This window comes from Balaenoptera borealis, assembly GCF_965194805.1.
Source record: "Balaenoptera borealis genome assembly, chromosome: 12".
Taxonomy (NCBI): domain Eukaryota; kingdom Metazoa; phylum Chordata; class Mammalia; order Artiodactyla; family Balaenopteridae; genus Balaenoptera; species Balaenoptera borealis.
Window position 1 is genome coordinate 8,075,316 of NC_138869.1, and position 13,887 is coordinate 8,089,202.

At 52.8% G+C, this 13,887-nt stretch overlaps 2 protein-coding genes across 4 annotated transcripts in view; one reads left to right on the top strand and one right to left on the bottom strand.

Annotated features, from left to right (window-relative positions):
• MRPS25 (mitochondrial ribosomal protein S25) overlaps nt 1-13,887 on the bottom strand; it is a 455,776-nt gene that overhangs the window by 314,442 nt on the left and 127,447 nt on the right. The window lies entirely within an intron of this gene.
• FGD5 (FYVE, RhoGEF and PH domain containing 5) overlaps nt 1-13,887 on the top strand; it is a 115,945-nt gene that overhangs the window by 91,210 nt on the left and 10,848 nt on the right. For both annotated transcript variants that reach the window (XM_082345697.1, XM_082345698.1), the window contains exons 11-17: nt 3,112-3,183; nt 4,487-4,555; nt 8,094-8,177; nt 9,686-9,765; nt 11,994-12,093; nt 12,409-12,546; nt 13,571-13,700. In XM_082345697.1, coding sequence (XP_082201823.1) covers nt 3,112-3,183; nt 4,487-4,555; nt 8,094-8,177; nt 9,686-9,765; nt 11,994-12,093; nt 12,409-12,546; nt 13,571-13,700 — 673 coding nt within the window. The remainder of the gene's footprint in view (nt 1-3,111; nt 3,184-4,486; nt 4,556-8,093; nt 8,178-9,685; nt 9,766-11,993; nt 12,094-12,408; nt 12,547-13,570; nt 13,701-13,887) is intronic.

Below are 13,887 nucleotides of genomic sequence, written 5' to 3' on the forward strand. Positions count from 1 at the left end.
GATGTGGGTTTGGGTGGGGATTTTTATTTTGTTTATTTATTTTTTGAGCACTTCCTTACTTTCTGGCACTACAAGATGCTCCAGGTTCATGTTGTATATTTCCTGCCCCAGTTCTAGAATCAGCTATTTCTCCAAGGAGGCTTGGTCCTTTAATTGGATAATGGTATTAGAAACCAAGATCTGGGCACCAGGTTTGCTCATTGCTATTGGGGTATCATTTCTTCTAGATTCTCTTAGCTATAGAGCAAAGTAATAAATGTGTATATACCAACCTGTGTATATACTCATATCTATAGCTATTTCTATATATAACCACCTGTATTAAGCTAGATGTGAGTTCTTACTGATGTCTTCAACTCTAATTCTTACCAAACGGATCATTCCAGCCTCCTTCCCTGGCTTATCTGTAAATTTCCACTCCAACAGGGAGAAACCTGGCTCCTGCCATCTAACATGCATTTATTTAATTGATCAGTTTACCTTCCTTCTTGGAAAATATTTTTCCTGGGTATAGAAATCTGGGTTGACCAATATTTTCTTTCAGAACTTTAAAGATGCCATGCCACTGTCTTATGGCCTGCCTAGTTTCTGATAAGAAATCTGCTGCAATGTTTATATTTATCCTCTTTATGTAATGTGTCCCTTTTTTACTAGCTGCCTTCAAGATCTTCTCTTTACATTTGACTTTTAGAAGTTTGACTATGATATCTAAGTATGTGTGTTTTGGAGGGGTGTGGCATTTATCCTATTGTGATTCTTAAACTTCCTGGACCTGTGATTTGTTGTTGTTCCTCAATTTTGGAAAATCCTCTTGGATGCTCTGTTCTTCCTCCCCACCCCCACTCTATTTTCTCTTTGTGTTTCAGTTTGGTGAATCTCAACTTACCTATCTCCCAAGTTCATTCATTCTTTCCTCAGCTGTGTTCAGTTTGCTGTTAAGCGTGTCAAAGGAATTCTTCATTTCTGATACCACATTTCTTATTTTTCACATTTCCATCTGTTCAGGCATGCTGTCTACCTTTTCCACTAGCTCCTTTAACATATTAATCATAGTTATTCTAATGTCCCTGTCTGATGGCTCCAACATCTGTGTCACCTCACATTCTGGTTTTCTTGAATGCTTTATCTCTTGAAAATGAGTTGGGGTTTGTTCTTGTTTTTTGTGTTTCCCATAATGTTTAATCGAATACCAGACATTATGTGTAGAAGAACTGTAGAGACTGGGGGAAATAGTGTCTACCTCCAGAAGTGGACATGCTTCTTTTTTACTCATGCCATTCATGTCGAGGGTGGGAGTTGCATCAATCCAGTCAGTAGCTGAGCTGGGTTTAGGTTTTGTTGTCACCATCCTCGCCTTCAGAGCCCCACAGACTTCATGCTCCTCCAGAAGGGGACTGCCGTTACCTGATGCTGTTTGTTGGGCCTGAGGTGCCGGAGAGTTTTTCTCATGTTCCTGCTCCATCTTCGGAGATCTCTTTGTTCTTGCCCCTTCTCAGGGGTAGACCACTGTTTCCTGTTACTCAGTGCTAGGCTCATAGGTCACAGCTCTCCTGGACAAGCCTCAGTCTTAAGTAGGGCCTGTGAGCCAGGCGCTCTCAGCATTCCTGCCCCTCCTCTGCATGGTGGCAAAACTCTGCTGTGTGTCTGTGGCAGGTCTTTGACAGGTTTCTGCTTTGTGTTGGTGCACGATCCTGGGCCTGAGAGGTTACCCACCTCTTCTTGGAACAGATATCTTTTGCTTCTGCCCTTTCCCCAGAAGCAGTGGGTGGCTGTTTGCCTGGGCTCTGGGAGTGGGAGGGTTGCCCCACCTCCCCCAGTGGCTGAAGGGTTTTGTACCAGAGAGGGGCCTGTGGAAGTGGGCAGGGTTTTGTTCCAGCCCCCAGTGGTAGCCTGCTTGCCTTCACCACCAAGAGGGGGTTCTCTCTGGCCCCAGTCTTCCTTGTAAGTACCTGGCAGAAACTCCTGGAAAAGAGCTTGCAAGTGACTGCAGATGCCCCTTGTGTCTGGGGCTCCCTGTTATTCTGAACTGTCCCACCAGCCCACACCTGACCTTTAAGAATCTATTAACATTTTAGCTGCTTTCTTCTCACCTGCTTTATGCCGACCACCTCCTCCCCATGTGTTGCCAAAGGCAGAATAGCTCGTTCCTCTTGTGTTTCCATGGTGGGGCTGTGGTCAGTCTTTGGGACTCAGTTCACCCGATGGCCTTGGGACCCCACCTCTCCCATAGGCATAAGAAGAGTTATGCTTTTGCAAATGATACGGCTTTTTCTCCCTGTTAGGTTGGGGGCATGGTTTCCTTGCAGCTCCTACATGATAAGCGGAAGTGGAACAACTTATATACATTTCTAATGGGTAGGATTTTATGCCCTAAACGGGGGACAGTGTCAAGGCCTGAAATTCAAGACATTTTCTCTACACACAATTTTCACCTTGTTCATTGACTTTAGAAACAACCCTGCAAAAGGTTAAGGGGCGTGTGCCCCATGGGTTAGGTGCTTGTCATTTCTAATTTTACGGGATGCTGTGCATAGGCCTGGGGGCATGTCACCTTACGTATTGTGGATTCCCAGTGAGGGACCAACAGGGAGGTCCCAGCACACTTGTTTTTCTTGAGGGAGCATGGAGCATTTCCTCCACAGGTGCTGCGCTTTTCTGGTTATTCTCTCTCAGGCCCTGCCCGTCCCCCACCACCCCCAAGGGCGCAAGCCCACAGAGCCAGTCCAGCCTTGGGCATCTGTCACCTCTGGGTTATTGAGGTCCAGATGCTCCAGGTGTTACGGAGGACACAGGCTAGAGTAGGAGCAGAGGCCGGGAGACAAACGGGTATCGGACAGCACAGCGAGGCCACGTGACCATCTCCATGGCGTGCAGAAAGATGGCAGTGTCAGACCCCAGGGCCAGAAAGACTAGCCTGCTTGTAGGCAGTCCACAGAGGTGGCATCCTGCAGACCCAGGCTCAACTCCTGGTCCTGCCACCGACAGGAGGTCAGATTGGGAGCAAGTCCCTTCTGGGCTGCATTTCCTCCTCTGAAGTGGAAACAATGCCACTCCTTACAAAGGAGATGAGGCGTCCTGACCATCTCCCCCTCGCCCTGCTCCCACCAACAGGAAAACCTACAGAAGCTGGTCCACATTGAGCACAGCGTTCGGGGCCAAGGGGATCTCCTCCAGCCAGGAAGGGTGAGTGCCACCACCGCCGCCAAGGGCAAGGGCAGGGGGCAGCCCGGCAGGCGGGCGAGGCCTTGATAAGCCCCATTGTTCAGCTGGGCTGGCCCCAGGCAGGCCTGGCTGCAGGTGCCGTTCACCCAGGAGGGTGGGGGCCTCGAGGGCAAGGGCTCTGCTGGGCTCCCCAGGCCCCCCAGCTGCCTCGCCTGGGGTTTTCCGCTTTCAGGACCTTTAAAGAAACAGTGCCATTTGGGTTCCGTGTCCCTCTGAGAAAAAGAGACACCAGTATTCTTAGTTTAGTCCAGTTGCTGGGAAATCAGGGAAATTATCTCTCAGGAACCCCAACAAAGCATTTTAAAAGTAACATTTTGGGGGATTCCCCTGGTGGTACAGTGGTTAAGAATCCTCTTGCCAGTGCAGGGGACATGGGTTCGAGCCCAGGTCTGGGAAGATCCCATATGCCGTGGAGTAACTAAGCCCATGTGCCACAACTACTGAGCCTGTGCTCTAGAGCCCGCGAGCCACAACTACTGAGCCCGCGTGCTGCAACTACTGAAGCCTGTGCACCTAGAGCCCGTGCTCCGCAACAAGAGAAGCCACCGCAGTGAGAAGCCCGTGCACCGCAACAAAGAGTAGCCCCCGCTCGCCGGAACTAGAGAAAGCCCACGCACAGCAATGAAGACCCAACGCAGCCAAAAATAAATAAATAAATTTAGAAATAACATTTTTTAAGAGACAAATTTACCACCTTTTAAGCTTCCAAATGGAAAACATAAAACTCAGCTCAAGAATAGTCAAAAATGTGTTTATTACCTATTCCAGTCCATGAAGGACAAGGAACAGAGGAATGAGAGATTGCACTTAGGTGTAAAATCACACCTAATGTTTTGGCCCGAGTCATCAGTTTAGTGAATATTTATTAAACATCTATTTGTATCCTCCAGAATTGAGGGGGCTGTAACAACTGTTCACAGGTCTTCAGCCGTTTTAGCAAACTTTCAAAGGCTCTGTTCCGATTGGACCCCTTGTGGTAACGAACCAGCAAGCGAGTCATTGTTCGGACCACTCTGTGGCCAGAACGGTGTCTGGGGTTGATGTAATTCAAGGTGGATGCTCCTGAAAGGCCAGGTGCCTGTCCCCAGAGCTGCTCCACCAAACACGGAGCACGTCTCCTAAGCTGGGAATTCTCCCACGAGTTGCTCTCTGGTATTCTGGGAGGCACCGTAATTTGTTTCCCACTAAAGGGCCTCCCCCCCTCCTTCTCCAGGACATAGGGGGGTGTCAGCCTGACCACGGAGGTCTGCTTCTCTCCCCACAGGAGTTTCTGAAGGAAGGAACACTGATGAAAGTAACAGGGAAAAACAGACGCCCCCGACACCTGTTTCTGGTAAGTACCTGGCCCCCCTCCAGGCCCCAGGACTGTCAAGTTCTGTAAGGTGTTCTGGGGCAGTACTCAAGGACAGCTGGAAGCAAAGGGGAGACTAGACCAGAGCGTAATCCTTCGGGTGAGGATCATTCTGAATAGCCGAGCTTTCCAGAAAGCTGAGGCCTTTACAACCCATCCCTCATGTATTACTTGAATGATTTTGAGGGGAATGTTGCCAAAATTTAATTACCCAGGTGCCCATCCTAAAACCAAGAAGTTCTTAAACCGGGAATAGCTGTTCAACTGCCTTATGTAACAAATGAGAAAACTGAGATCCAGAAAGGAAGGTTGGCTTGGCCGGATCTGCCCGCAGGTCGGTGGCAGAGGCCCAGAAGGGAACCAGGGTTCTGACCCGAGCCCAGCCCTTTCTCCACTGTGCACAGGATGGGATATCTGTAACATTTTTGATGATTTACCGCCACAGTCTGGAACACCAGGGAATGTCCAGGCCTGGGGTATAGTAACATCAACCTCAGTGGCTACCGAGCTACAAGCAGCTCTTTGCCCCAGTCCTGAGACCCGCCCCTGACCCCGCAAGTTGTTTTGCCTTTTAAGTTCTTCTCTCTGCTGGATGTAATTTTTCTCTCTGCTCCTTCGCCGTTAGCTGTCATCTCTTGTTACTGGCAGTTGTGGCTGCCCTAACAGCCTCGCTACACTTTGTTACAATCGTGTGCAAAGTAAAAGGAGAGAGGCTCTGAGTCAGTGTGTAGGACCAGGCCGACAAAGGAAGGGCATTGGAGGAGCGGGAACAGCATAAGCAAACATAGAGGCGGGAGGAGCGTGGTGTGTCTGGAGGAGCTCTGTGAGTCTCGTGGAGTCATTGGCTGCATGCAGATGGGGTCTTCCACTCATGAGCTGGGTCTACACCAGGCCTCAGATAGACCCTCTGCCACTTGGAGACTGAATTTCAGAGAGGGCTCATGGTCCTGAGCAGGGGAATCCTGGGCCTGACCGAAGCGGCACGTCTGCGGCTGCCCATCAGGGTTTGGGGAGCCTCTGTGGCACGTGTCCCGAGGCCCCAGCCTGGCCTCAGTGGGTCACTCCACTCCTCATAGAGCACAAGGGGCGCCGAGCTTAGAGGCTCTTCTCCCTCTGTTCCCTCCTCGCAGCCACCTGTCACCTCCCGTGAGAACCCCTCCCTCTGGCTGGCTGGTGCTGCAGTGCAAGGCAGGCAGCGTGGTCCTGGACCACTCATAGAGCCCTGGGTGCTCGTGGCATTGCCATGGCAGCAGGGGCTCGAGGGGCAGCCGCAGGAAGGCTGGAACCGCTGTGGTAGTGACACAGGCGGGTTCCCCAGGGTGGGCGGGGTTTGGTCACCATGTGACCACCACCAGCACACTACCCTGCACACACTTGGAGGCACCCTCATTTACTCGTGACCCTGGCTCTGCCACTGATGAGCTTTGTGATCCTGGGAGGTTGTCTAGCCAGTCTGTGCCTCGGTTTCTCCCTCTGTGAAATGGGGATGATAATAACAGCACCTGCCTGAGGGAATTGCTGGGGGATGAATTGAGATCATTCCGGGGGCTTAGCCCAGCACCTGGCCTGCCCGGGAGTGCATGTGGAATGGCCAGTAGTCCTTGTCAGTGTTAGAAGAACAGAGCCAGAAGGGGCTTTGAAGGCTCCTCTGACCCAGGGGTCGGCCTGCTGCCTGTTTTGTTCAGAAAGGTTTATTGGAACGCAGCCTCACGCATTCTTTTATGATTGTCAGTGGCTGATTTTAGGCTGTAGCAGCTGAGTTGAGCAGTTGCGACAGAGACCACCTGGCCCACAGAAACTGAAATATTTACTGTCTGGCCCTTTACGGAAAAAATTGCCAACCCTGGTCTATTCCAACTCTGTTTAGACAGTGAGGCCCAGAGAGAGGAAGGGTTTGCCTGAGGTTACACAGCAGCTCAGTGCCCAGGCTGGGTCTCCCACACCGTCCTGGCCAGAAGCGCCAAGAGAGCTGGTGGCAGGAAAACTCACCCATTCTGTCCCCTCAGCAGACTCTGTCTGCAGGGAGAGGAGTGTAAATCCTGAGTTCTTGCTCCATTTCAGACCCCGAGATGCCTTGTCCTGTTCTATCCTCAGGACACCCCTAGTCTGCCTTGGCTCCCACGCATAGGGGCTCACTGGAGGCCACTCTCAATGTTTGTAGTGATGTGGGGGTGGGGATGTCCCCCGCTTGGCAGGTGAGGAGGCTGAGGCTCAGAGAGGGCAACGGCTTGTCCATAGTCACAGAGCTGCTGCAGAGCAGGGTCAGGACTGACGGCCCACAGCCCCACCCAGAGCGTGGCGTCGGCTCTTCAAGCTGTAAACTTTTAGCCAAACAGAAACACTCTCTCCAGAGGAGAAATGACTTTCCTTATGTTTCCTCACCTCTGCCCTGCTTCGGGGCAGGAAGCTTCAGTTGTTCATTCAACAAATACTAATTGGGCACCTACTACGTTGCTGGAGGTACGGCGGTGAATAGAACACACCAGCTCCCTGTCCCCAAGGAGCTTCCCCCTTCCCTCCCTTCCTTCCTTAACTTTGCTTGGTAGAGGCTTAATTAATTAATTTTTAATATTTTATTTATTTTTATTTTTGGCTGTGTTGGGTCTTAGTTGCGACACGTGGGATCTTTGTTGTGGCACGCGTGATCTTCCGTTGCGGCGCGCAGGCTTCTCTCTAGTTGGTGCGGGCTTCTCTCTAGTTGAGACGCGTGGGCTCAGTAGTTGTGGCGCGCGGGCTTAGTTGCCCCACGGCATGTGGGATCTTAGTTCCCCGAACAGGGGTTGAACCTGTGTCCCCTGCATTGGAAGGTGGATTCTTTGCCACTGGACCACCGGGGAAGTCCCTGAGGCTTAATTTATATAGAGTTAAATGCATCAGTTTTAAGTGTACGTGTTAGTATGTGTTGACAATTGTATATCATCGTGTGACCACCACCTGGGTCAAGGTACAGAACATATCCAGCCCCCAGAAGGTTCCCCTGTGCCCCTTGTCAGGCACCTTCCCCCACCCCCACCCCAGGCAACCACTGGCCTTGTTTCCATCAGTATAGATTAGTTTTGCCTGCTCTGGAGCTTCATATAAATGTTGTGAAGCAGCGTGTACTCCAGAGTCTGGCTTCTTTCCCTGGCATGTGTTGGAGGTTGAGCCCTGTCATCAGGCATGTATCTGTCTGCTCTGTGGTTACTGTGTGGCTGTGAGGTGTGGATGAACCACAGTTGCTGTGTCTAGTCACCTGTTGATGGACGTTTGGGTTGTTTTCCTTTGGGGCTGTTATGAATAATCCTCTAGGAACATTCCCATACGTGACTTTTTGTGGGCATCTATCTGCATTTGTTCCTCCTGGGTGTCTACGTCAGAGTGGAATTGCGGGGAAGGGTGTCCCGTTTCAGCCCAGAGCGGTTTTGCTCTCCTGTGTGGGTCACGGGGAATGCAAGATGCCTCTGCTCAGTGATGCTCCAGGACACACCCAGCACAGCCTTCTGGGGCCAAGACACGTCTGATGGGGTTCCCCTCTCCCCAGATGAGTGATGTGCTCCTGTACACGTATCCCCAGAAGGATGGGAAGTACCGGCTGAAGAACGCATTGGCGGTGGCCAGCATGAAGGTAGATACCTGGGGTGGGTGGGGGGACCCCAGGGGAGGCGGAGACACAGCCCTGCTTGTGGAGCTCACAGACCAGAGGAGGTGAGGGAGCCTGGGTTGTGAGTTACAGTAGGATTCTGTTGTAGGTAGTCCAGGGGGAGTGACGGTGAGGGAGGCCTCCTGGGCGGGGGAGCTGAGTCCCTCAGAGTGGATAATATTTGGACAAATAGGGAAGGGAGAGGAGAAGGGGGTCCTAGGAGGAGGGAAATGCATAAGGAAAGGCTCGGAGGGAGGAAACAAGCAGGTGTTTTTTTTCAATTGTGGTAAAATATGCATAATATAAATTTACCATTTTAACCATTTTTAAGTATACAATTTGACAGCATCAAGTACATTCACGTTGTTGTACTGCCACTGCCACCATCCACCATCCACCCCAGAACTCTTTTCATCTTTCCAGTGTGAAGCTCTGTCCCCATTAAACACTAATTCCCCATCCCCCCTCCGCTAGGCGCTGGGAGCCACCATTCTACTCTCTGTCTCTATGAATTTAGCTACTCTAGGGACCTCATATAAGTGGAATCATATGCGATATTTGTCCTTTTGTGACTGGCTTACTTCACTGAGCATAATGTCCTCAAGGCTCATGCATGTGGTAGCAAGTGTCAGAATCTCCTTCCTTTTTGAGGCTGAATAATACTCCATCGTATGTGTAGACCACACTTTGTGTACCCATCGTCCATCCATGGACACTTGGGTTGCCTACACTTTTTGGCTGCTGTGAATAATGTACATGGGAGTGCAAATACCTATTCAAGTGGCAGATATTTCTTAAATGTGAGAGAGATGCCAGCCCAGCTGGACATTCTCACGGGTGAGCTTGGAGAGAAGGGAAGGCGACACAGCTGTGACCTCACTTGCTGTAACTTGGGTCCCGAATACGGGGCTGGTTGGGAGCTGATGGGGATTCTCAATGAGCAGGAAGTTTTAGGAAGTTAATTCTAGCCCAGCCTGGGGGCAGGGTCAGAGAGGGGAGCACTCAAGTTGGGGAACTGGGTGCGGGCTGTCGTTTGGGAGGGTGGAGGGACGGGAGGGAGGAAGAGCTGTAGGGGCCCTGCAGGGGCTTTCCCGCTCCTGAGGCTCCTAACCTGGAGAAGGGGAAGGGAAACACCTCCTTCAGCTGGGAGGCGGCTTCCCTTTTTGAACCAAAGCTTCTGCTCAGGAGTCTGTGACAGAGGCCGTGAGGGAGGGTGGCCACTGGACAGGTACTTGTCCAGAACGATGGGTTCTAAGAGGGATGCTTGTAGCCTTCCTGGGTGTGGGCGGGTGGCCACAGAGTTGGAGTCGGCAGCCGAGCCCTCACCGCGCGTGCATGCATACACACAAACACACACACACACACAAACCCACACCCCCCCATCTTCCACGTAAGAAAGGTTTGCCCTTTACAATGAGGAAACTCAGGCTCAGAGTGGGGCAGTGGCAGGACCCCTCCCGCCCCCATCCTGAGGGGCCGCTCTTGGTTTCCAGGTCAGCCGCCCTGTGATGGAGAAAGTGCCCTATGCCCTGAAGATCGAGACTTCTGAGTCCTGCCTGACCCTGTCTGCAAGGTAGGAGGAGGGGAAAGGAGGGAGGGTCTGGGGCAGAAGGGGCAGGATTTTGCTGGTGGGAACATTTGGAATAGCAGGTGCTGGAAGTGTTGTCATTTTTATTTTGGTATCCTTTTGGGTAAAGGACTTTTTGTCTTTTCATTATTTCTTGTCCTTTTTTGGATCACAGGCCTCTTGGAGAATCTGGTAAAACTATGACTTCTCTCCCCAGGAAAAAAATGAGCATACACATAATACTTTACATAGAATCTCAGGGGTTTCCAGAGCCCATTGCTTAAATATAAAAATATCTCATCGTTGTAAAACCCTAAGGATTATTGGGTCTTTGCAGCAGTAAGAAAAGTTACAGCCAGTGAAAAGTGCATGGTGCACCTTAGTTCACAAAATGGTCTGCGTTTAGGCTTCCAGGTCTGGAGAGTGAGAGAAAAGTAAGGAGTGAGCATTCATCATTTTACTTTCCCTGTTTGGGGGTAAGGCTTTTCTATCAGAGATGGCTGTTTTCTTTAGGCCCTCGAGCTCTGCCCCGGGGACCCCTCCTCACTGGCTTCTGGCAGAGAAAGAGCTCCCCCCTCCCTCTTTCAGGGCAAGGCCAGGTCAAGCTGGAGGGTGGGGCTCAGAAACCAGGGAGCGGGGGCTCCTGCCAGGGGCCTCTCTGGGCACAGTAGGGGTACAGAGTTGCCCAGGTTGGGGTGTCTTCCCTCCCAGCCAGCGTGTGACCCGGGCGGCAGCAGGTCCCCTTGTGGGCGTGGTTCTGGGCGTGGGATGGGACGTCCGGCCTGACGCACACGCTCTCTCATAGATGCGCTTTCCCGTCCTCAGTGCCCAGTCCTGTGCTGAGGACACAAACTGTCTAAGCCTTGATTTGCTCAGAAGAGCCCACTTTACAGGTTGGAAAGTTATGACCTAGCAGAGCATAACTGCTGTAATAGTAGTGATGACAAAGGTGACATGCACTGGGCACCTGCCAGGTGTCAGGCGCATCCTCGGATCCTCAGCACCACCCTTGGAGGTGGGGCCTGCAGCTCCTCCCATGTGCAGGGAGTTGAGGCCTAGAGAGGGGTTCCACATCCATGTGAGGCAGAACTGGTGTTCAAACGCAGGACTGTGTGAGCCAGAGCACTTCTCCACTACTATCTACTGCCTGAGGGGGTAGAAGTAGCCTTGGAAATTCTAAGGAGTGACCCCTCCATCTGGGGAAGTGAGGGAAGGCTTCCTGGAGGAGGTGATGCCTGGGTGGGATTCCATGACCTCTCCTCTCCTTATCTCTAGGTAAAATCAGGGGCATGAGGAGGCCCAGGGTATGGTTTCCTTTTGCCCAACCGTGAAGTGAGGGTACTGACCGGCCACGCTCAGCCCTTCAGGTGGGGCTGCCCGTCTCTCCTAGGAAGAGGCACTGCCCTTTGGCCAGTGGCCTCAAGGAGCCACTGCCACTGTCAGGCCGGTCACCTTCCTGCTAGCCCCAGATACTTCACGCTGAAGCTTCCAGGGGACTCATGCATCTCCTTTTAGGGACGTGGCATCTGGCTGCCCACCACCCTCCCTCCCAGGCCAAACTGGTCCCTTCTTCTGGTTTAAGTCCGCACGCTTAGTACGGGGTGGGAATGACATCTAGGGGGCTCTGTGAGAATTTCCACCCTGAAGCTGCTCTGGCGCAGCTCAGGCCAGGTGTGGCTCTCACCACTCAGGAGACCCTGCCAGGCTCGGAGCGGGGATGGGAAGTCTGCGTTTTGGATGAGTGAGTGGGAAGTTGTGTGGGAAACTGAGGAGGAAGGTGGAGAGAGTGGGACGGTGACCGTTGCCAGCATTTATCCACCCACCCTCCCAGTGGTACCTGGCCCTCAGCCCCCCTGCCAGCCTGCCCCCCTAAAGTGTGGGACCCCTTGCTTTTGCACGGTGCTGTGTCCTCGACAGAGTCCTCCACACCACACGTGTCATTTGGTCCCTACAACAGCTCTGGGAGTTAGAGGAGCAGTGTTGGATGTTCCCTTGTTACAGGCAGAGCCCAAAGACAAGTAACGTTTGGGGCCGCCTGCTTGGAAGCAGAGGTGCCGCGGTGCAAGCCTTGGCCCGTCTGGCGGGTGGCCGGGCTGGCCAGTGGGGTTTCGGGCATGGGGGAGAGAGGCTACGGCGTCGGGGAGGGGCGGGGGCCACCAGGACGTGGTCCGCCCCCAGAGGGCGGAAGGCAGAGCCCTTGTGCGCCCCTCGCTCACTCCAGCTCATGCCCGCAGCTCCTGTGCAGAGAGGGACGAGTGGCACAGCTGTCTGAGCAGAGCCCTCCCTGAGGACTACAAGGCCCAGGCCCTGGCTGCCTTCCAGCATAGCGTGGAGGTGAGCGGGGTTTCTGGGGCGCCCGTCTCACAGACCTGGGTTTCCCTGGGGCCCCTGCACACCCCCGAGGCCTCGCCTCTCCTTCCATCAGGGCCCTGGGTCCTCCCCGCGCCCGGCTCAGGGTCATCACTGTGCAGCCCAGAGCCTGGCACCTACGGCTCTGTTTGTAACCGAGGTCAGCTCCTGGGGGTTGCAGGGGAGCCTGTAGAAGTGGAGTCCACCCCGCCCACACACGTACACACCCCGTACGGGGTAGGGGGGCGCCCATCCAGCTGGTCTCCTGACCCCGCTGCTTGCCCAATTCCCCTGCTCCAGATACGGGAGAGGCTGGGGGTCAGCCTGGGGGAGAGGCCCCCGACCCTAGTGCCTGTCACACACGTGATGATGTGCATGAACTGCGGCTGTGACTTCTCCCTCACCCTGAGGCGCCACCACTGCCACGCCTGCGGCAAGGTGAGTCGCCGTCGGGGGCTGTGGGCGTGGGGGCGGCGTCGGTGGGGACCAGGGGGCATCCAGCAGCTGCTGCGTGTCGGGCCCAGAGTGGGGCATGCTCACACCAACCCTGTGAAGTTAATTCCCCTTTTACTGGTACCCTCCCACCAGGACTCCAAATCCCAGGCCCATCCCATTACACCAGCAAGCTCTCAAAAGGAAGTCGTAGCGGATGTGGTGGTTATCCCGGGGTGGAAAGCATCCTGTCACGGTTAAGGGCACGGGCTCATCAGAAGAACAGATCAGCTTACAGCAGGACGATGATAGTTAGCAAAAGTGTAGTGTATATTTGAAAGTTGCTGAGAGTAGATCTTAAAAGTTCTCATGGCAAGAAAAGAAAATTGTAACTGTATGTGGTAGATGGATGCTCACTGGACATTGTGGTGACCATCTCAGCATACAGTCTCCCCTGATGTCCACAGGGCATTGGTTCTAGGATCCTGGGATCCCCGTGGATACCAAAATCCGAGGACGCTCAAGCCCCTTATGTAAAATGGGGTCGTAGTTGCATATAACCTACACACATCCTCCCGTATACTTTAAGTCATCTCTAGATTGCTTATAATGCCTAATACAATGTAAATGCTATGTGAATAGTTATAAATACAGCATGAATTCCGTGTAAACAGTGGCCAGCACATGGCAAATTCACATTTTGCTTTTGAAACTTTCTGGAATATTTTTAATATTTTTGATCCACAGTTGGTTGAATCCGTGGATGTGGAACCCACAGACATGGAGGGCCCACTGTATATATGTATATTGAATCATTACATTGTACACCTGAAACTAAAATAATGTTACGTATCCCTTATATCTCAATTTTTAGAAAAGAAAAACAGATAAGCACCTGCACAGAAATATAATTACTGTGCTCAGAGCACGGGGCCCTGGAGGAGGTGGGGGCAAGCGGGCAGGGGGCGCGGACGCGTCGCTGTGCACGTGCTGGGGGGGTGAGACCCTCTGACACGCATCCCCCCACCAGATCGTCTGCCGGAACTGCTCAAGGAACAAGTACCCTCTGAAGTACCTCAAGGACCGCATGGCCAAGGTGTGTGACGGCTGCTACGGGGAGCTGAAGAAGAGGGGCGGGGACATCCCAGGCCTGATGAGAGGTACCGGGGACCACCCTCCCTTTCTTCCCCACGTGGCTTCTCCCAACCACCTTCCTGGGGAGGCTCTGAACAAAAGCAGCCCTCAAGGAAGAAACCATTTCCCCAAACGTTGGTTCTGTAGAAAGTGCATAGGTGCACCCAGAAGAAGGGTTCCACGGACAGCTAAGTTTGGGAAACGCTGGGTCCA